The sequence below is a fragment of the Opisthocomus hoazin genome, chromosome 2, assembly GCF_030867145.1.
Source record: "Opisthocomus hoazin isolate bOpiHoa1 chromosome 2, bOpiHoa1.hap1, whole genome shotgun sequence".
NCBI classification, from domain to species: Eukaryota; Metazoa; Chordata; class Aves; order Opisthocomiformes; family Opisthocomidae; genus Opisthocomus; species Opisthocomus hoazin.
Window position 1 is genome coordinate 108,980,964 of NC_134415.1, and position 22,208 is coordinate 109,003,171.

The 22,208-nt window shown below is 38.8% G+C and overlaps 1 protein-coding gene across 4 annotated transcripts in view; it reads left to right on the forward strand.

Annotated features, from left to right (window-relative positions):
- Positions 1 to 22,208, forward strand: part of ERICH1 (glutamate rich 1) — a 94,854-nt gene that overhangs the window by 59,310 nt on the left and 13,336 nt on the right. For 3 of the 4 annotated variants that reach the window (XR_012763252.1, XR_012763253.1, XR_012763254.1), the window contains exons 4-6: positions 4,545 to 4,922; positions 7,370 to 7,564; positions 12,181 to 12,360. Coding sequence is in view for 1 of the 4 variants with exons in the window: in XM_075414749.1 (XP_075270864.1) it covers positions 4,545 to 4,922; positions 7,370 to 7,564; positions 12,181 to 12,254 (647 nt within the window). In the remaining 3 variants the exon portion in view is untranslated. Of the gene's footprint in view, positions 1 to 4,544; positions 4,923 to 7,369; positions 7,565 to 12,180; positions 13,330 to 22,208 lie in introns of those variants that run through there. The other variant, XM_075414749.1, reaches the window with a different exon arrangement.

The window sequence follows — 22,208 nt, forward strand, 5'->3', positions numbered from 1 at the left end:
TCTGTTTTTCCTTGAATATATAAACTGGATGTGCTGACTTTTCATTATCAAAATTCAATAAGCACTGTCTGTAAACTGAATCCTCTATTTCAAGTCTGGTTTTTGACATATTTCTGCCTCTGTTCTGTTAAGGAGACATGCAGTTTGCATGGAGAAAACTTTTTAATGTTTCAGACCACATGAGATAGGCTGTTAGAAGATGACTTTTTCTTTTCGTGCTGACTTTCCTTTTCAGGCTACTCATTCCCACTTCCATATCATCCTGTCAGTCAGGCTAGTGTGACTGTGCAGCTGTATGGTAAACTGCATCAGGAAAGTAATCTAGACTAAAAATAATGCAGGGACAAAAAAAAAAAACCAACAAAGAAAACACTTATTTTTAACTCTGAACAGTTCCTGAGCAGAGTGTTCTTATTAAGGCTGAAAGAAAAGCTTATGAAATTATGGCTGTGGCTGGAAAATGTATATGGGTGTTCTGTCTGGAAGCCACTTTGCTCAGTCTGAGAGGGCACTGTGTCCAGACTGAGCAGGTTAAAGACATTTGCTTCTGGATAATTGGATTATGTGGTAAATTAAGCCACTTGTGGAGCAGAGATGGGTCGTAGGAGGGAGAGAGGTGACAGGCCGTTATGGAACAGGAGGAGAAGAACCATCAGCTGTTGTGGAATTAGGACAAGCTGTAGCTGCAGTTTTGGCTATAGTTAGCGTGGTCCAAAAGTTGATATTCCTATCAATGTTGCTTAAGTAAGTATTCAACACCTTACTAAGATTGCTTGTGTAGTATGCATTCCCTGCATTTGTTATAATTATGCTGCCTCAAGGCCAGGTTGAATGGGGCTTTGGGCAACCTGGTCTAGTGGAAGGTGTACCTGCCCGTGGCAGGGGGGTTGGAACTAGATGATCTATAAGGTCCCTTCCAACCCAAACCATTCTATGATTCTGGTAAGTTGTGACCATCAAACTTAAGCTTTTAGGATGTATGGATTCTGTGCTTTGACATAACAAATGCCTTCAGTCTGTGGGAAAAATTACTGGAACCAAATTCATATCTATTGAAATTTTATCGGGCCTTCTTACTAGTTTGAAATGTAGAGGATCAGTCAAAAGTGGTTTTTTTCATAACACTGTGGGTTTTCTTAATTAGTAAAAATCAGTCAGATGAGCAGACTCATGTTAAGAAGCACCTTCCTCTGTACTGTTATTTTTTCTCAATTGTTGCAACACCTAGTCTAAATTTGTGGTTTACATTTCCTTTGTAGTTGATGGAAGGGGAGAGAGAGGGATGCAGACCTTCAGGTGCCCTTCCATCTCAGCTGGTTTAGGATGAGGCAAATTGCTTTCGGAAGGTGCTAGCTTCTCTTGGTTTGTCAGAGGGAGCTGAAGTCTGAGTATGCACTATGTTCTTTTCAGGCAGCTAAAGTTGTGGGAGGTGAATCCCACTGAACATTTCATTTGTTAAGATCGTTGTGTGGGCTGTGACCTAAACATTATGGTTTATATTTTTTGTACAACTCTTATTTATATTTCAGCATAGCTGTTATCAGGTAGCCTGGCTGGCTATATAAACAACCAGTTCTGCAATCCCATTAAGCTCTTGGCTCCTGTGCATACCACACACACCTGTGAATTCAATGAGCTTACTGTACAGTTCGTAAAACAAGTGTTTACTTTCTTCTGTTTGCTTGTGAAACTGCTCAGATTAATTAGATGCCACCTTGTTCTTGCATGAGGAGGCAGAAACAGGGCCCATTTTATTACTCTTTCTTTCATGTCAAATCATACAAACCTTTTTGGAGGTTTTTTTTCTTTGGTAACTTCTGGAGAGTCCTCCTCTTGTCTGCCAAAGTCTTGCTGTGCTGGGATTATGCTAAGAAACAGAGCGTTACAAGCCTGAAGAGTACAACGGATTTGTGTAATAGTTTTGGAATATATTATTTACCATCTGCTTTTTTATGTATGTAAACAAGGTGTTTGCTGTTTTGATCACTGATGCCCACTGAGCAAATGTTTTCGTTGAGCTTTCTGTACTGATGCACAGGTCTGCCTTTTGTTTTGTTTTTCCTGAGTTTGTAGCAGCTCACTCTAACCCTAGCAGCGAGGTGTTCAAATTAATCCCTTTTGTGTGCATTGGTTTGCATTTGTCAGCACCTAATTTCATCTGTTCCTGATGCTGAATCACTAGTAGCTCCCACACATGGAGCAGTAGATACTAAAGAGATATTAAAATATGCGGTAAAGAATGACAATAACTGCTAGAGGACTGCCAGCTGAACTCCTCAAGAGAACTGGCTAAAGTCTCGTGTTTGATTCGTTTTCTGTATTGGTGGAAACTCGGCACAGTTGTGATTTCCTTTCAATTGGGTATTTATCTCAGTGGCATACACATGGGAAGACTACATTCATTCCGCCTTTTGACAGCTTCACCCAGGTCTCTTCAGACCTTCTGCTGTCCTGAGCTATGAAGGATAAGCAAACTTTTGGCTTTGACTCAAAGCATCAAGTGTCTCAAGCCCTCCGCTGCCTGCTGCACCGTTTTTTTTCAAGTGGCATCAAACCAAGTGAGGGTGCTTGGCTGCACAAAGTGCTGTAGTTTCACTGAGATTTAGTGATTCCTGGATGCTTAAGGAGCACGTTGGGCCACTTCACTGAGAGCACGGATTAGAGTAGCTTTATTAGCAAACGGTGTGGTTCAGGTTAACAGAGGGCTGAGAAATTTTATGGAACAATGTATCTGTGTTTACAGTGAAATTCACCTATTATAACACAAATACTCCCATGAAAATCCAAATTAGATCTTAAGATGAAACATTGATGTTTTGTTTATAGCATCTTGCACCATTCAGATCTGCCTTCAGTTCTGATATTTTATTCCTACACAGACGTTATTTTTCCCACATCCCATATGTCCAAATCATGTATAAAGATATTTAGCTCAAATACCATGCATGCAAAACATTCCACACTGTGGGTACGAGGTGACGTTTGGTGTGTCTCTAACATGCTGTGGTGTTCAATTACAATACAGTAAATTTATTTTTATGCAGCCTTCTTCATAGAAAGTATGGGGAATTGCTTTGCAGTGAGTCATCTGTCAGCTAAAGAACTAAAAGTCTTGTAGTGGTATTTAAAGAGAGAAAGTGGCTCAGAGCTGACAGGGTTCAAGACAGAAAAAGAAACAGAAATGAAAGAGAAGGCCTCCAAGCACGGAGAAAATAGAGGCAAAGCCTGGTAGTGGGAGGAGTGATGAGAAAGCCAAACAAGCTGAGAATGTCAGAGGCAGTTCAGGAGAGTACGCGGATCATTTGGAAACAAGTGTTGGGCTTCAGGTGTGTCTCCTGCATTACACCAGCATTAGGCAAGCAAAAATTCTTTGACCATAAGAGAATGGCGTAAAACCAGATAAATAAGAGCACTGGGCTCAGTGCGCTGTGAGGAGTTTAGAAACATGCAGGTGGAGGTCGGGGGAAGGATGAATGGCTGAACTTCCTAGATCAAGGAATTAGAAGAACACTGGAATTCTGCACTCCATGATGTTTAAACGTGTGAGGATTTTGTCAGATGATGAAAGAGGGAATTTCAGTTAAAGAGACAGGAATTTTGTAGGCATCAATATGGACTTCAGCAGCAGTGCAGTAAAAGGGAAGATGGGTTCTGGCAGTCTTCCCTTGCTAGTGCCACGAGGGCTGAGGCTCAGAAGTGAGCAAATGGGAGAGGCAGGCAGTTGAGGGTCATAGATGGCTTCAGAACTCTGACTTTGTCTGCAGGGATAAGATCTGAGTAAAGAAGCATGAAAGCTGTCTTGGAGAGCGAGAGGGACTTCTTTCCCTTGACATTTGAGCCTTTTGAAGAATTAGCTAGTAAGGAAATTAAAACATAGCAAGGGAGTGACAGAACCAAGACAGGCTGTTAAAGACATCAGAGATTACTTGCCAAGGTCGCTGATGCCTTGCACGCTTTCCCTATCAAGTTAATGTCCAAAGCTGAGCTAGGAGAGGATGATGTTTAAGGAGGAGAATGTAGGAGAATCAGAAACAGGTGCCTGGTATTTTTAAGGCACAGCACTATCATGGAGGGATATCATTGATATAAACACTATAATCTTTTATTGGGAATTACATGCATTCTTCTTGCCTTCGTGGTCGAGCTTACCAACTGGTAGTGTGGGCCTCTTGGGGGAGCGCTCTCATGCCATGTCCCTCAGCCTGCCCAAACTGGTTTTTGCCCTGGTGATTCTTTTGACCTCACTCTTTATATGAAACCATATTATCTCCTTTAAGAAAGTAAATGTGATTTAAAGTATGTAGCACTAAGGAGAGTACAGTCTTTATTGAAAGCAGAAGGGAAAAAAACTTGTCTTCTTAGTGCATGCAGAACAGTTGACTTTGACACTGTAGTACTGAAAGGCATTCTAAGCATAAAAGTAATGTTAGAGCCACTCAGATATCTCAGAATTTGAAGGGGGTAATATTTCATTGTATGCAGTTCCAAAATGCTTATTACAGATCTTCTTATTTACAACTATCACATCTCTTTTGAATCTGCAGAGGAGGAATATCAAGGACAAACCAAGAGAAAGCGCATTCGAAGGAAGAAACAAAAGAATAGTTTGCAAAACTCTAATAATTTACATGGAGAACAAACAGAATCTAGAATGCAAGAGACACTTGCTCAACGTAATTTACAGCTGCAGCAGACAGACTGCCCCAGAATAAGCAAAAACAAAAAGAGGAAAATGAAAAAGAAGCGACAGAAAGAAAAAATGAGAGCAGCTGGCTTGGTGACAAAAACTACTGGTGTGGATTTTACGTATCAGCCTGACAAAAACAACAGAGAAGAAGCAGCAGGCTTAAAAGACATAGATGAAAAGACAGATAGCATTCTGGACTTCTTGCAGGCAACACAACAAATTTATTTTGCTGACAGTATGTATCACTCCTCCATTCTTTTTGTGAGTGTTATTACCATGTAGGGGAAGAGAGATGTGTGCTTTTCATTGCTGTAGAATGGGCCATATCTACTGGAGAAGTATCTGTTTTGAACTCGGTAAGACATAAGGGTACTTAGTATTTGTCACATTTTCTGGTGTGTACATGAATATATAAGAATCCACATCAATGTAAATAACTGTGGTCCTAAGCTCTTAGTTTCTCTGTCTTTGAAAATATACATAATATTCCTTGCTCTTTTTCAAAACATTCCAGTGGACTTGGGGTATCTAAAGTGGTTAAAATGGACCGAAGTCGTCTTTCCTCTGCAAGCAAACATCTAAAAGGATTACTTGCTTTCAGAGAGCTTCAAATGAGGGCAATAATTGCTATCCTGAACTACTTTCATGCTTACTATCTCTGAACCAACCTACTTTTCAGAAAGTTCTCCTTCCCAGGAGATGTATTTGTAATATAAGGAAATGTAGACAGACAGCATCCAAGAGGAAAGGAGAAGATACTGCTGGCACTGGGAAAGTGTCTTGGCATAGAGCACTTGTGACCAAGAATGTGAATTGATGCTCAGTGCACATTCCATAGCACTTGAAAAGGATTGCATGGATGTTCTCCCTAATGGCCTATTGAATGTTCATCTGGCCGCTAAAATCGGAGAAATTCCTACTGTATGTTTCTGCTGTTGCCTTTCTAAAAACCTGCTTGTGTGGTGCTTATGTCATAAATGCCTTTCAGAGATAATGAAGTTTTAATGGTAAGTGTAGACATTATCTGTACGTATGCCAGATTATGTTGATATCATCTAGAATTAAATATGTTTTCTTAAGCGCAAACTGGTGTGTTCTTTAGTTGCTCAGCTCTGAACATAGCTTTGAAATGGTGACTGTCTTGTAAAACTGCAAAAAAGCAATGAAAATTTTTTCAAAGCGCATGGCCTTGACTGTCTTTGTGGAGCTGAGTGAAGAATATTAAACAGCTTACCTACTCTGTTTGAGTCCATCTTCAGTCAGAGCTGTCATCTCCTAGTCCCATAAAATTCATCTTTAGACTACAGAATTACTTTTAAAACCTTGTTAAGATGACATCAGGGATTTCATGTTAATTTTTTTCTCAAGATTTGTACATAGATTTTTCTTCACTTACTGTTAAAAGATTTCTGCTGTGTCAGGTCTTCATACTAAGTCTAGCATTCGAAATCCATCGTACTTTCTAGCTAATGTATTTCTATCACCAAAAATAAGAATTTTACTACTTCAGTGTATGGCTAATAAGCTGAACCATGTGCGTTTGCTGTAGTGTAACTCCAGAGTAACTGAGCAAAATTGTAAACTCCATTAATGGTTCCGCTGTTAATACATGATGCAGAACAGAAACTTGGTCAATTGTCTGCAGCTGTGTTGCATGTTGAATTTTAAGGAAAAGTGTTGAGCTTCCAGATTTTCCTGAAAGTCAAGTTCAGGTTTTAGCAGTGATTGACAGACTGACTGGCCCTGGTGTCCAACATGCAGGTTGGAGGGTTGAGCCATTGAGGACCTTGGAATCCACAGAGAGAAATTCTCAGGTAAAATAAAGTTCATCTGCAGACAAGATGTCATATCCATAAATCAGAGTGTGACTAACTTTCTTGTTAGGCAAATCCCAGTTTATATATAGATCTGACATTACGGTGTTTGCCTTTTCTAGTTGAGTGACTTTAATGCTCCCCATTTTTTTTAGATAAAATTGGAAGCCATTGCTTTTAGCAGCATTTTAGAATGGTCACATTGGATTGTACTTCTTGTACTTATGTGAGAAAGCTGAATCGGGAAAAACCTGTTCTCAATTGTGTTGCTGGTAAAAACAGAAGAATTAAAGGGTGTCCGGGTAAAGGGACAGACTATACATTGTTACTGGAATGGAAGAATGAATTTATACTTTAGTACTATAGAAACAATGTGTGTCTTTCTCTTCTGTCTTGCATGCTGTAATATCCACTTTTAAAATAAAAGCACAAAAGTACAACAACAAGATAATTGGATGCTTCCAGAAGTGCTTTTGCAGTAGTTTCATGGAGTTGTTCCCTGCCTCCACACGTGTGCATCTTTATAGTACATAGTGTGTAGGAAGCAAATCACAGTGATTTGGCCACAGTACAGCTTCTTCATCACACCTTCTTCCTGGGCTAATCTTGAAAATTTAGATTCCTCTTGTGTTCCTGTCACTGTGAATCCTGTTGTCCTTTTTTACTTTTTGAATTTGATATTTTCCCCTCTTACCGTTGTTTTAATATTTTAAAAAAAATGAGAAGAGTAAGCTGCTCTTTAGTACCTGATGTTTGGTTGTGAGTTATACTAAAAAGAAAGATGCTGTCTTTGAAAAGAAAGTATAATTAGGAAAATTCTCCGTGCTCATTGAACATTTTTAATGTGGTTTTTCAATTGTTTTTCCAGATAAATCAGAATGCACAGACTCTGCTGTAAATTCAACAACTGTCCAAGAGCTTTTACAATGTCTTGAATCTCACAGCATCTCTTTCTCGGATGTGACTCTTCTACATCAGCTGAAATCCCTTGTGTTGCTACGGGATATTGAGAGATTGAAGGGTGCTTTGAAACAATTCCAAGAACAATCCATGATGCCTCCTAGTAGGTACCATTCACTGATGTTCATTCGCTGATGTTCTTTCTTGTGTGGATTGAAGTTCAGATTTCTCACGTGTTGTTTTATTAGGTAGTTGTAACTAATTGTGTACTAGTAAGTATATGTTTATACGAGATTTGAAAGCATAATTCCCACCAAAAATACAGTGATTTTCCCTGTTTCTTGTTTGGTTACATTCAATACAGAAATTTTTCATACTTAACAGCAACTATAGATGATTCAGGTTCTTAAAACAATATTTTTTAAATCTTAACTGTTTTAAGATTTGATCACGTTTAAAGCATATTTTTAATACATTCTCTTTATAGACTTTTTAAATCATGGGAATTAATTTGTTTATCTTGGAGACTTTACTCATGCAGTTCAGGATGAATTTTACGTGCATAAGAATCTATGAAGTCCATTATTGTATTTCTTCTTGGTCACCTACATGGCTTCTTTAACACATAGATTTTTGCATGCTAAAGTTTAATTTACAGCTTTGTTTCTGTTTAAATGAAACATCTGAGTTTCTAAAAAAGTTTCTAAAAAATACTGAACGTAAAGTTACTCTTTATAATGAATTATATTATCAAGTCATTCATAAAAAGAAAAATTAATCTGTTATTAAATCTTTTCATCCCTGAGGCACAAGTCTGATTTCATTCATGGTCCCTTTGTTCTCTATTGTAACCCCTATAATTTTAGTAGAGTTTCTTCTTGGACAGTTAGTAGTTCTTCACATGAATGTGGGATCAGCATGTAGTCTGTAAAAGGTATAATAATTCATTTTCCAAGTAGTCATTTAAACAGTCATTGTTACTTGTCATTAGGACATTTGTTGCAGCATCAGCCAAATCTACAAGATGTGCTGAATTTTCTTGCCTCCCAGAGGGTTTAGTCAGCACTTGCTATGGCGTGAGAGAATCTGAACCATTTTAGGTAGTGCTCCAAGTCTTTTGAAGAGTAACGAGACAGCTGGTAGTAGCGTGGTAACAGAGTGAGTACGATCATAGCCATCAGAGGCTTAGCAATAACATTCAAAGCAACTACTGCTTGTAACATCATTAAATAATTTACAGCATGATAGTGGTTAAAGATCCCCATCAAGACTGGAGCCTACTGCATGCTGTGTATTGTAAAAACACAGAAGAGAGAGAATTCTGCCTATAGAGTTCCCAGCTGATACATTTTGGAACGGGCGCTCTTACAGAAATATGTATGTATTCTTTAAAGTGTAGGTATGGAGTATGACAACCCTTCAGGTTCTGATAGATCTGAGGTACCCACATATACATGGAACAAAATCCTTCTGTGCATTCAATAATTAATTTCAAGCCTAGATTCTATGATTTTAATTATAATTAGGTAGTCTCATTGGATGTAATACACATTTGCAAACTAAGTAGGACTCGACAGGAATAGTGGTAATGGTATTGGTCCTTTATCAAATGACCTAATTCAGCTTCTGTTGATTAAATCAAAATGTAACTGCTGAAGTGACCACGTTCAGGATATTCCTTACAGGCCTTACCCAAATTCTGCTCAATACAATAGGAATTCTGTTGGGTTTTGCAGCCTTGAGGCAAGGTGCTCTGTTTACTTATATATAGCAGAAATGTCAGACTGAAGAGAGAAAAGAAAACAGAGGCAAATTAGAAAAAAATCCATGCAACTACCCTAATTTTCTAATGTATGTATTTTTCATTTGAAAAAGCAGAAGACAATTTTTTGAGTGATTTTTAGTATTCGTTTGTGTTTCTGCTAATACAGCCTGAAACTGTTTACTCTTCCAGCTGATTTTTTTCCTAGTAGCTGTTGTCACTCCAGGCTCAATTCTAATCCCCTTCCAAGTTCACGGTGGTGTAACCGTAGTAGTTGATTTGATATTCATGTGGTGCACCAACATAAGAAAGAGGAAAAGACATTGTTATAAATTATTAAAGGATAATTAAACACCTGCTAGATATTAATTTGCCTCAGCAGAGTTTAGCAATACAAATAGAATTACATTCTATTTGTAATTCAGGAATTTCAGTGAATGAAAATATAGTGCTCTGAAATTTTAACTTGAATTAGGTTTTTAATTATACTTTTTTCCTACTTTTGGCTCAAAAATAGATCATCTTACCCAGTTTTTTTAAAATTTTAGATTTCATTCCCAAGGAACAGGTGATAAAAGTTAAATAGACTTGTTTTCTCAGCAAATTCAAATTCTTGTTATAGAAATACAGGTTAGGGCTGTTTATGAAGATATGAATGTACGATACATCGTAGTAAGCTCAATTTTTTTTTTTTACAAGTTTGATTATCTTGCCTTCTTTCTGTTTTGTTTATTTTTACTGGGGCATGATGTACTAGAAGAAAAGGTCATGCCTTATTAACATGATGAAAAGAAAACAATGTTTCTTAATTTTAACAAGGTGTATTATTTTTACAGAATAAACCTATTTTATTCCCTGTAGTTCAAGAAGTAGTATGTTAACGCTTTTTCCCGTGGTTGTGATTCTACTTAAGATGCCAGCATCAAAGGAATAATCATGGGTGCTATGCTTTGTTCAGTTTTGTCTTTAATACAAGGGAGGAAAGAGTAGTAAAAAATAGAAAGAGATCCATCTCTTTCATACAAGTGCACATTCTCCATTAATAAACTTTACAAAGTAAATATGCCATTATATATCTTTTATTTCCTCATATATATATGTTATGGTTTAATCTAATTTTCCACTGGGGCTACCAAGTTCCTACTTGGCAAGTTTATGCCTACTAATGATACATTTGTTTTTCTTAGTAACTCTTTACAGACCTTTACAGTAAAGCTGGACTGCCCAAGGTCTGCAGACCACAAATTGAAAACCACTGGTTCAAGACTGTGTTTTGGTATTTCCTTCACATCTCTTAGCACATTATTCAGATTGGGAATCATGGTTCAACCAAAAGAAAAAAGAAACAATGAAGAAAAAAGTTTCTGTTTTATCTTAAGTTCTTAGATCCCGATATTTGCAGTCATGTCAAAGGAAGGTCTAACAAGGTTGGCGGTAGGATCTGAAAAAATGTTCAGGAAGAGGAAATTGCTAAGGAGATTGAAACAGAAAAATTATCAACATTAATGTATTATCTTTAACCCTTCATTTAAATGAGAAAACATACTTGAACAAGAAAACCTCTGTGGTTAAGAGATACTTGTTGTTCTGTCTAGCTGTCATCCTCCATCAACTTTCCGTGTACTTTGTGCTTCAAGTTACTCCATCAAGTTACCTTTGACCTTGTACGTCAGCAGTCATACAAAGTTGAAGTTGGTCAAGAATTTTTGTTCGAACATGGCTATTTAAAGTGTCATTGTTCTCAAATTGTAAAAAACAACAAAATGTCCTATTACTATTTCCATTTGTTTCGTAGTCTTTAACAAAAAGTACTTAGCTCTACGTAAAGTCTTCTATAAATGCAGGGAGAGAATGTTTAGAAGTCAAACAAACATGCATTTCTCATGATGGGGGCTTGACTGACCTCTGTCAGGAAGTCAGTGGCCATTTGCAGAAGCAAGACAGACACCTTCATAATCCTGCACAGTGCCAGGGAGAGGAGCTGTGACTGGAAGTAATGCTCCATTTGCTGGTTGGAAACTGTAGCTTTTGAAATGAGGGCTACTTAATTCCCATTTCACATCAATTATTAAAGCATAGGTGATCGCCTAATTAAAAAAAAAAAGTCATTATCTCCTACTTTATGAACTCATTCAGCTTGTGGTCATCAACTTCATTCCATTATCTATTAACATTTTCCATTTGTTGGTTAGTATCAAGTCTCAGATATAGTCTTCCCTTGTTGCCTAGGAAATTATCACTCGCAGAAGAGCTAGAAGCCTCTGTTAACTGCCTTTTTTTGGAGTAGTCCTTTGTATATGTCTCCATTGCGGGGAGAGTGGTACATTTTGCAGATCAGAAGTAATATAGTTACTATGAGCCAACAATGCACAGGCTGGATACACCGAGGCCCTAAAATGATTAAATTTAACCTGTTTTTTTTTTTTGAACATACAAAGAAAAGGAAATGAAATGTGAAAGCTATATTAGTATAACATTATAGAATCATCTTAAATGTGATATTATGTGATAAGTACAGTAGAAAGTCCTGTCATTAAAAATAAAGTCATGTAGATAATCTCTGAATTAAGACACAAGGCATGGCATTTTGAGGCTTTAATGCAGCTGTCTGTGCAAGTTGACTCATTCTCAACTGGGGCTTCTAGGTGCTACTGTAGGTTAAATAATAATGTGTCAAATTGCAGACAGACAGAAGTGGAGAAGATTGCACTCTTGGCCTTACCCATATGATCATGTCATCTTGGTCTCCTTTTTTTCTGAATTACTGAATCATAACAAATAGGACATTCCAAAATATAGAACCAAAATTGTTTCTCATAGAAATAACTGACCTTCTGAAAGGATATGCACCTTTTATCTAGAAATTCATATGTCTTGGTCCTAAAGCTCCAATGTCTGTGTTGGTGTTACTGAAATGCCAGTATCGAATGGAAACAGATGTTCGCACAAGTCATCGTCTTTAATGTTCAGAAACATCGGAGAAGTATTTCAGGAGGAATGTGTTTTCTTTGTTTCAGATCATACCAAGATAGTCACGTCTCTGTTTCACTACTGGATTACAGATATCCTTCCTGTGAAGAACAGGAAATAAAGCCTTACCTGTGTCTATATGCGCAGGGTTGAAGTTTAATATACAAACTTAACCAAGTGGCAATTGTTCAGGAAGAGCAGCAACAATACACATTCTACACCTTCAGGTAAACGAATAGTTTTTCCGTGTTACAAACTCCAGAAGACAATGAACAGGGTATAACTACACGTGATTTTTGTGTTTGGTTGGTCAAGAATATGCATATGCTGTGTGGCCTGAGTCTTCAGCTAGATTACTATGTACATTTCACTTTAGGGTAAGGAACTTAACAGGAATGATAAAGCCTGTATCAAGTATTTTGTTTAAGAAGTATATTTTTTTTTGTTATTTATAAATTGATTGTTCCTTTCTGAAAGTTTTGTTTCCTGACTTTTCATGTTTAACTGAAAAACCAAAATATTTTTTTATATTTAAGTAACAATAAGGCTGAGGAATGTCTTTTTGCTGAATAAACTGCTAAATTATGGAAATAGATACATTTCTACATGTGGGTCATGTAAGTATTGTTTGGAGTTATGCAGAAACTTGGATGGCATTTTCAGAATTATTCTTTACAATAAGCCTTTTACAATCTAAATGGCTTCACTGGCTGCAGAATTATGGGACTGAGTCCTTTCACTTATTACTATGTAGTCATTCTGCAACTGAATTTATCCATGTGTAGAAGACACCATGAATAATATCCATGATTGTAACATGTTTTGGATTCCTGAAGAAAAAAATGCTTTGTAAGTGAGAGGCTCTTCTCTCAGCTGAGTCCTTCACCTGGTACAGAGCAAACTGTTTCTCATATCTTGGTGTGTTAGCTTCCTCATCAGCAGGATACGGGCAACATATCCTCCAACATGTGCTTGGAGATGTATTACTGATGAGACTACAGAAACAGTGTGGGTTTTTTGCTTTGTTTTTTTTTTATTATGTTACGTGATATATCCTATTGCAAGGCATTGTTTTTAGTGATGCTCAAAAATGTGTAATAAAAATACAATCATACCTGTTTCTCGTTAATTGAAGAAGTTAAAAGGGGTTCAGTGACATGCCAGGGGATTGCAGGTGCAGAAAAAATGGTCTTATGGCTAAGGCAGCTGTGTGCAGCTCTGAAGAACTTCAGTTAGGTCTGTATCTGCGAGGAAAGATACTTAAACCAGACTTTGCAGACGGGAAACTAGTACTGTGGTACCTGTGTTAATGTTCCTGACTTGCTAACACACAGGCACTGAACTGTAGCTGTGACTTTTCACTGAGATGCTGTGTGCCTCAGTCCCACAACTGGACAATGAAGAAAAATATCACTTGAATGTAGGCACCTAGATACTCTACTGACAGACCCCACAGGAAATTAACCTCTTCATCCTCAGATTAGGTTTTGAATATCTTGCAGTAAATGAGGCCTAGGAACTGCACAAATAGAGTATGCAGCAACTCATTAGGTAAGAATCATCTGTCCTATACACTGAATATAAAAAAATGAGATCATGTAATTAACGACAGTATTTTGAAGCACAAGTACAAACCAGGTCAAATTGGGACCGTACAAATGACTGTAGTGCCTGCATTTCCTGTGCTGCAGCCTTGGGTGGACCCCAGCACCTGGGGATTCCTCCTCCTTGCCCGCTGGATCCCAGGCTGGCACAGCGGGAGCCCTGGATGACTCTTGGTCCCGCGCTGGCGGAGGCAACTGCAGCTTTCATGCCCCAGGTTTCCAGTGAGGCTTAGCATGTATCTCAGGGACGCGGGCACACACACACGATGCTCACAGGGTTGACTACACCGGCTGCCACAGGCAGGGCTCTGCCTTTCACACCACCCATGAGTAACCCTGCCAGGACACACATAAAACACGAGTACAGTCATCTTCTTCAGCCGATTGAAGTTCGTGAGTGAAAATACACATGCCCTGCACTTCCTAGATTCACAAGCACACCCCCATTCACATTCCTTCGAATACCAGCACAGGCCCCAAGCCCCTCTCATATCCCTGCCTGGATCCCGGGCCCTCATACCTGCTCTGTGGGTCTCCTGCTCACCAGCTAGTCCAGCCTGACACGGGCTATCGCACGTTCACACTCTCATCTCAAGCGCACGCATGCGCTCATTTCACAGCTTTGTTTATTGCTTTATTTTCTCTGTTGTTTCTGTTTCAGTGCTTGGCCATTTCTTGTAATATTAAAATGATTTTTAAAATTATGCTGAATTTTAAATAGCTGCATGCAGAGGAATATATTTGGGTACCTTTGCCAAACAAATATTTTGTAATATCAGTAGTCTAACCCTAGAATGTGAGTAAAATTTCTCAGGTCAAAAATGCACTTTGCTTGAATTGAATAATAATGGGGAAAAGATTGCTTTCAGTCTCTCTTTTTTCCTTTCACTTGAACCATTGTAAGATCCTTATATTCTGTGCAGAAAGCAGCTGATCCTAACAAAGCAGGCCTGCCAAGTTTCAGAGCATAGCTAGTTAGAGTCAGTGGTATCTGATGTCTTTGTAAATGACCTGCGGTAGGAGCTGAATCTTACACTTATCAAGCCTGCCACTATTACACTAACGGGGATTATAAAGAGTGGAGAATAAAGTAAAATCTGAGATGTGGGAGAGTTTAGAAAATTGGACAAAATTCAAGTAGATAAGTTGTAGATTGTCACTGGAGATAAATGTGGTTGCATAAGAGCGTATTTGTTTCTGAAACAAACATGCCAGACAGCGGCATGCCGAACTGCAACGTGCGTAAGGACACTTAGGAGCAATACATGGAAGAACACAGCAGAAAGATTTAGTTTAAAAGCAAAAGAAATGGACATTACTCATCCTATAATAATACCCATTAGGCAATGTACTAAAAATGACAGGGGGCAAGGATTGTTTGGTTCCACATTTAACAACTTATTTGCAGTCAAAAAGATTGCACAGACCAGAATTTTAATACCTTGTCACTTTTCTGTACTTCATCTCTAAAAGAAATGGTGCTGAATCTCCCTACACCTTTTATGGTTTATTTGAGCAGTGGTATAACCAACATGGCTGGGATATGAAAATGGATGAATTTAAATTAATATCCAGTAGTGAACACAGTGTGTTTTACATTTGACTGTATGTAGCTCCTTCAACATCGCAATGAAACGTTTGTCACTTTGGATTTTCATGCTAAACTCATAAATGGCAAAGGAGAGATCACCTTGAATTTCTGCTTCTTCTGCATCATTCAGTCGAATGAATGTGCAGTATCATGTGGAATTTCTGAGGCATGGAAGAGTTTTTTAGGGGGCTTTGCATCAGAGAACTTCAGACTGAACTGTACACACACTATTATCAGCATATTTCAAACTTCCGGGAAGACAGAACTTTAAAATCTTGTTTTTAAAACCTACATGGACTCCAACAGTAGGAAGAATTAAAGGATCAACTAGTAAGTGGTCTGCTTGTGGCTTCAAGAGTTAACTTTCTAGTTTGCATAAGTAAACATTGCACAGTAAGGAGGGAACAGCAGCACAATGGGAGAGAAAGCGGGCTCTGAGTAGGTGGTGGTCTCTTCCCTTCCCTCCGTGTACAAGGAAGGCCACAGAGGCTGAAGTAGTTTTGGGTATCTGTAGTAGTGACTAGCTGGTCGCTACGCTTGTCTGCAAGGATAGGAGTTCAAAGCTGTTATTATATAGAGGTACATGTTTTATTGTCAAAATTGCCTGTAAGACCTTAATTCTTCTCTCTTGTGGGTATGGAATGGGAGAATCAGTCTCTAATGTTACAGATTTTTACTGCTTCGTAAGTGGTGCAATATTTTATATAGTACTTGATAATCGTGTAGAGTTATAAATTCCTTAATGCGTTTTCCATGACAGCTGGCTTTTCTCCCCTGCACCAGTGCAGGGGGCTACTACTCAGCAGGCTGAATCTCTGAAATGACAGCTGGGGAAAAAAAGACTTTAAAAAAAATAAGGCAAGGAAGGAAAAAAGTGGTGAGTGGCAGCATGAAGACAGAAAATTGTTAAGCTGTCTTTGACTGAAGAAGACGTATTTCACCCAGTAACATCTGGTATATCATAGAACCAGTCCACAGACATAGAATGGAAAGTGATGTGTGTTATGGTTGTACAGTATGCTACACGTTACATATAATAACAAAGAGCGGTAGTGAAAAAAACAGCAAACTGTAAGATTAGAAAAATTCATTATATTTAGTATTTAGGCCAAGCTCAGGTTATAGCCATGTAGATTTTGTGATTAATTGCTTCAGCCCTAGGTTGCACCTGAGGAGGGCTGCATTGCACATGTTTATGCAGCTAATTTCGCTTCATTGTTAACTACTTTATCCTCTGCATTGCATCTAAGTAAATTTTGTTGAATAGGCTAATTATAATGTCTGAGTATATCACAATTTTTAACACAGGTTTTTCTTAGATTAAAAAAGAATGTGTCTTTTTAAACTGCTAGATTATATGCTGAACTAAGGCACAGGAGAAAAACACTACGGAAGTATGAAGGAAAAGCAGAAATTTACAAATGCTGTATATGCTTCTTGTCTCTAATGATCTAGGAAATAGCTATATATTCTGTGATTATTTGAGAACGGTGTATACGCACCACAGTCAGTCAAGGTCAAATATATGCCTTTAATAAGGATGTTCTGCAAGTTGAGTGCTTAACTTTGTAGAATTAATAATCTATAGTCATTTTAATGAACTGTATACATTTGTAAAATGTATAAGCAAGCTGTAGTTCTCTTTTACATTATTACTGCAGTGCTACATCCTGTTTTAGGATACATAATGCAAAAAAAAAGGGTTATCTAATGTTGAAGGGGACTACACAAAAATACAGAAGGAATGAATCTGTGGTTCAAGACCTTTTCTGTTGCATCAACTGGATTGGTTTCTTCACTGCCGGTCTTCTCAGTCATTGCACAGGTGATTCCTCCATCCCCTCAGCCTCTGGTACTAGCTTCCATCACCCACTTGCTACATTTTCAAATTAACGTATTTGTGCTTTTTCCCACAATGCCTTCCACAGCTCTCTACAGAGCAGCATTTCTATCATTTTCCTTCCCTTCTTTAAAACTCTCTTTTGCCGTGATGCTGCCCAAAAGCTTGGCAACAGCTAGGTCAGTAGTGTGCTAAGACAACTGCCTACTGTGCTGACTAATGTTACCTTACTGTATCTGTGTACTCCCACATCAATCTGCCTATTTTCTTATCTGTTTTTTCCTTTCTTTAACTGGTAGGGATTGGCCTGCTGCACAGCACCCAGCACAGTGAATGCCTATTACATCTGAGGTGCCAATGTGCTAGAGGACTGTAATAGACTTAATTACCATCAAGAATATGCTAGAACATGTAAGCAAGGCTGATGGTAAAGTGGCATAATAATTTTACATTGCACACATGATCGGTGTAGTAAAACAGGCACCTGGTTCTCCCTAGTAGACAGTTTGAAGGCAGTGTTCATCTGCAGCTTGCTAAGGAGAGCTTGGAGGCATGCAGGATGAGATTCATTTCGTCTGACTTCAGATGTCTACAGTGTAGATGTTTCCATCTGAGCTGCCTATCCTAAAGAACTTCATAATCGCTGGGATTAAACAGATACTTGTACAGCCCAATATAACTGATTACTTCTAGACGTCTACTTTAGGATAAGAGCAATGCTACAAATAAGAGAACTTATATCTCTGCGTTAACTGTTATGGGAGCATAAACAGGTAGGTCAGATGGAAACATCTGCATTGCAGGCATCTGAATCTTGTGAAAAAAAAATTCATTTACTGCATCTGAGAAAGGGACAGGAATGTACATGTTGCATGACCAAAACATCGCCTGCTCCTGGTGCTGGTCTGGCAGTGGCAAGCTCCTTCGACTTGGACAGGACTGTGATCCCTGCCTCCTTGCTGCTTCTGTGTCTTCTGTTGGGAAGCCATTGCCTGGGAGTGGTAAAAGGGAGAAGGAAAAGAAGAGTAAGGAGCTGTTGTACAGCCGTGCGTGGAACTCACCCAACACAAGCTGAGAAGGTGTTTCTCCTGCTTTTCCTCTTGTTCCATTCATGCAATCATGCACAGAGTGGCCTCCACTGCTTCTCAGATAGGCTCAGTAAAGATTGCCGTGTGATTGATTCCTCCTCCCAGTAACAAAAACGAAGTGGAAGTGGATATAAATGCACAGCGAAGGAGTAACCATTGCTAGGAATATCAAACTGATTGCCCATTACCTGTGTTCTGGAGAGTGAATCAACAGCAAATACATTTTCTTCAGAATCACAGGAGTAATCACCAAGCTCTGTAGACATAATGATACCTGTTTGATCTCTGTCTGGCATGTTGGAGCTTAAACTGAAGGTCATGTTCAAATCTGACTGGAATTCAGGGAAAGCATCTTCATTTATTACCATTACTGTAGTGCTGGATTGTGTTTACGTTGGTAAACAGTTTAAAATACTTGACATGTTATTCAATTAAATCTGTGATTGCTAACTGACAAATGAAAGTGCATTGATTTTTCCAACTGCATTAAGCTAAGTACATGTCACAGTGTTTCATTAGCCTGTCTGCTTAACCCTTTCGCATTAATTCAATTACCCAGTATAAAATTAACGTGTAAAATATTAAATAACTCTAAATTTCTAAATTAGAAGGCGTCGCAAGAATCTATTCATCTTGATAGTTTCTGACATATATTTATTGCTAGATGATTTACCGTCTACCATGGATCACATTGGTATCCAGATGGCAAAAGTCACTCAGAAAGTTTTTGCTCTGTAGTCAGTAAATTGATAGATTCATAGAGGATAAGACTAAAAAGGACATGAGATTATCTTCTCTGACCCCATTTAGATCCCTGGTCATAAATTTTCCTTTTACTTAAGGGTGAAGACCAGTAACTTGAATCTGACAAAAGCACAATTTGTGGTTTTTGCTAAAGCAAGTCTTCTGCAGAGACAGGCAAGCTTGATTTAAAGACATCAAGAAACGAAGACTTAGCCCCTTCTCTGGTCATTTATTCCAGTACTCAGTCACTCTCATGGTTAGAAACATGTACCTTATTTTAAATTTCAATTTGTCTGGATATAACTTTCAGCCTTTAGTTCTTGGTATGCTTTTCTTCACTAGATTAAGTAGCTCCTCACTGGCCACTATTTTCTGTCTGTGAAAGTTTTTGAACACTGTAATCAAGCTACAATGCAACCTCCTTTTTGCTACCCTAAACATTATCTCTTTAAATTATGTGCTTTAAGGCATTTTCTACAGCCTCCAAATTGTTTTTGTGGCTCCCATGTACATTTTCTCCATTTTTTTTCCCCACCATTTAGAGAACAAGTGTGCTGGAACTGCATTCATGTAAAATCACATCAGTGCCAACTTCCGTACTCACTACACCATCGTTTGTGGGTCCACTTTTTGCCATGAGATTGTATAGGAAGTCTGTGTTGAATTCTTTGTCATAGTAGACAAGTACTCTCGAAATCTAGTGCTTTCCACGATGTAGTCCCCGGGTCTATACTTTTTGTTTTTAAATGTCTGACTTGCTGTTTGGCCATAGTAACGTTAATTTTCCTTGATTATGTCTACATTAGTAAATGATGGATTGTTTTGTGTGCCTGTACTGCTTTCATTAGTATTGACTATCTGCTAATCTTGGTGTCATCTGCAAATTTTACCAGCAATGATTCTATGTTTGCTTACAGATGACTAATGAAAATGCTGAATGTTGTTGATTACTAGTACTAATCTTTATGGGAGCCAAAGAGAAATAACATCGAGTCTCGATTCCGTATTTATACCTTCTTTTTGAAAACAGAAAACTAACATCATCTAGTGGATTTCAAATGTATTTAACACGTACTTTATTGACTTACATGCTTTTTTTGTTTTGATCAGAAAGTCACGTGGCACTAGGTAAATTCACAGGAGTCTTAATAGCACAAAGTGTAATGATTGTCTGCTGCTGTTAACAAGTATTTCTTCAGTGTTCTACAAGAACAAGCTTTGATTTTTTTGGGTAAGGATAAGAGTCCAAACTAAAGACACTGTAGAAAAAAACTGTAGAATTGTGTTTTAGGGTATGTTTAAGGAGAAACAGAATAATTGAAAAGTATTCAAAGTAAATAGCCCTTCAGATTTTTCTTATGTATTCCATTTTGTTGCTCCGCAGGGAATGATTTGCATTAGTTAAGAATGGTTGTTGTGAAAGATTCCTTATTTTTAAACATCAAAGGAAAATTCATATTTCTTTCTTTTCCTGCGAGATGTGATCCGTAACTTCAGTTATGAAGGTGTCTAGTGTGTGCATTATCTGTTGTGTTGCTTTTCTTCCAGCTGGTAATTGAAGAAAGATCCTTGCAATAAGTTCGTTAACTACTGATGAAAAAAACAGGTTTGAGACTTAGAAGTTTGCTTAGGAAGTTGCAGTGACCGTTTTGTGGTGGAACGTGCAAATTGTTAGTTTTTAACAGAAGCAGTTCTCTTTGCAGCTTTCCAGGCCACAGCACAGGCATGTGAACTCTCAGTATCAGCATTAACTATCTAAACCCTAAGCCATTCTCAGAGACCAGTGTAAGGATTCATCAGAGATGTTAATTGACCTTCAGCTTAGTCTCCCAACTTCTGCTGCTCACGGAGTGCCAAGTTGTAGCTGGTGTCATGAATCAAAATGCAGGCAGCGTTAACATTTTCTGCTGGAGCTAGAAGTGGCAGAGAAAAGTCCCAGTTACTCTTCCCAGAGCTCTCACAGTCCGGAGAGAAGCAGGAGCAGACTCTCAGGAGGATCCTTGTGTGAGACTGAACAGCCGGTGGGATTCCTGCTGCGTTGCAGTGGTTCATCGCTCTCATGGTTCCCTTCAGTCACAGGCTGGCCCCAGAGCTACACAGGGGAAAAACAAAGGGGTAATAACAGTATAGCAGCACAGTAACCAGCAAAGTCACAGTAGGGCCAGTTAGTAGAGGAGCTAAACGTGAAAGCCAAAGGATTTTAAAACAACTTGCAGCTAGAAGTACCACTCCTGCACCAGCTGCAGGACCCTGCAGTTCAAAGGCAAAAGAGAAAACTGAAGTGTTTCATACCAGAAATTGCAAAAGAAAAAAAGCCAAAGATAAGAGATACTCAGAGCAGTACGTTGATTTGTTTTCTCAGTGTGAATGAAGCTGGTGAATGCAGTTTTGCTGCTTTGTTTGAGGAAAGTCTAATTGCCTGAGCCGGAATCTGACCTGTGGCTACGTAAACCCCTTGCATGCAAACAGCAGAGAGCCTCTGGCTCTGTGCTAACACAGAACATGCCTTGTGGGATTCCAAAAGGTTCCTTAACTCTCCCCTACGCTGGAAGCTGTAGGGGCAAAAGCAGTGTTTCTGTCAGAATGCCCTGGCAGCATTTTTTCTTTCAGTCTGATTCTCTTATGCCTAAGCAAAAGGCATCGAAGTTCAATATCAAGCCAAAAACATTTCAGGTGTCCTTGTCAGGATGCCTGAGACACGACAGCTTAGCTGGCTGTTGTGTTTCCAGAAGTCCCGTGCCTATCCCCTTTCTCCATAATTGGCAAGGCCTTGCTGAGTGAAAAGCAGCCTCACGCTACCTTGCAGGTGCCGTAGGATGAGAATCCGAACATGGGCAGGTCCTGCAAAGCGGCTGGCGACAGTGACTGCCTGAGGTGATGTGAAGAGGGAAGGAGAGATGGGGCTGCGTGAGTGCAGCTTCTCCCTTACAGGCTGCGATGGCGATTCACAGGCCTGTTCAGCTCTGTGCTCAGCAGCATTCCTGTGGATAACCTGAGACCTGCACTTTCGAATGAGGGTGGTGGGAGACTTGGGAGGTAAAAGTCACAGAGAGGAGATGGTATTGAGTAAGTATCTCTAAGAGGCTAATTAGTCTTTTGATTAAAAACTAAGGGTCCTCTCTGTCAACCTTGATGCAGCTCCAGTTGCCCAAATCCTAGGAATTACTGGTATCAAGAAATCGTAGCTGCTTTGTATGGCAGTCTCTTG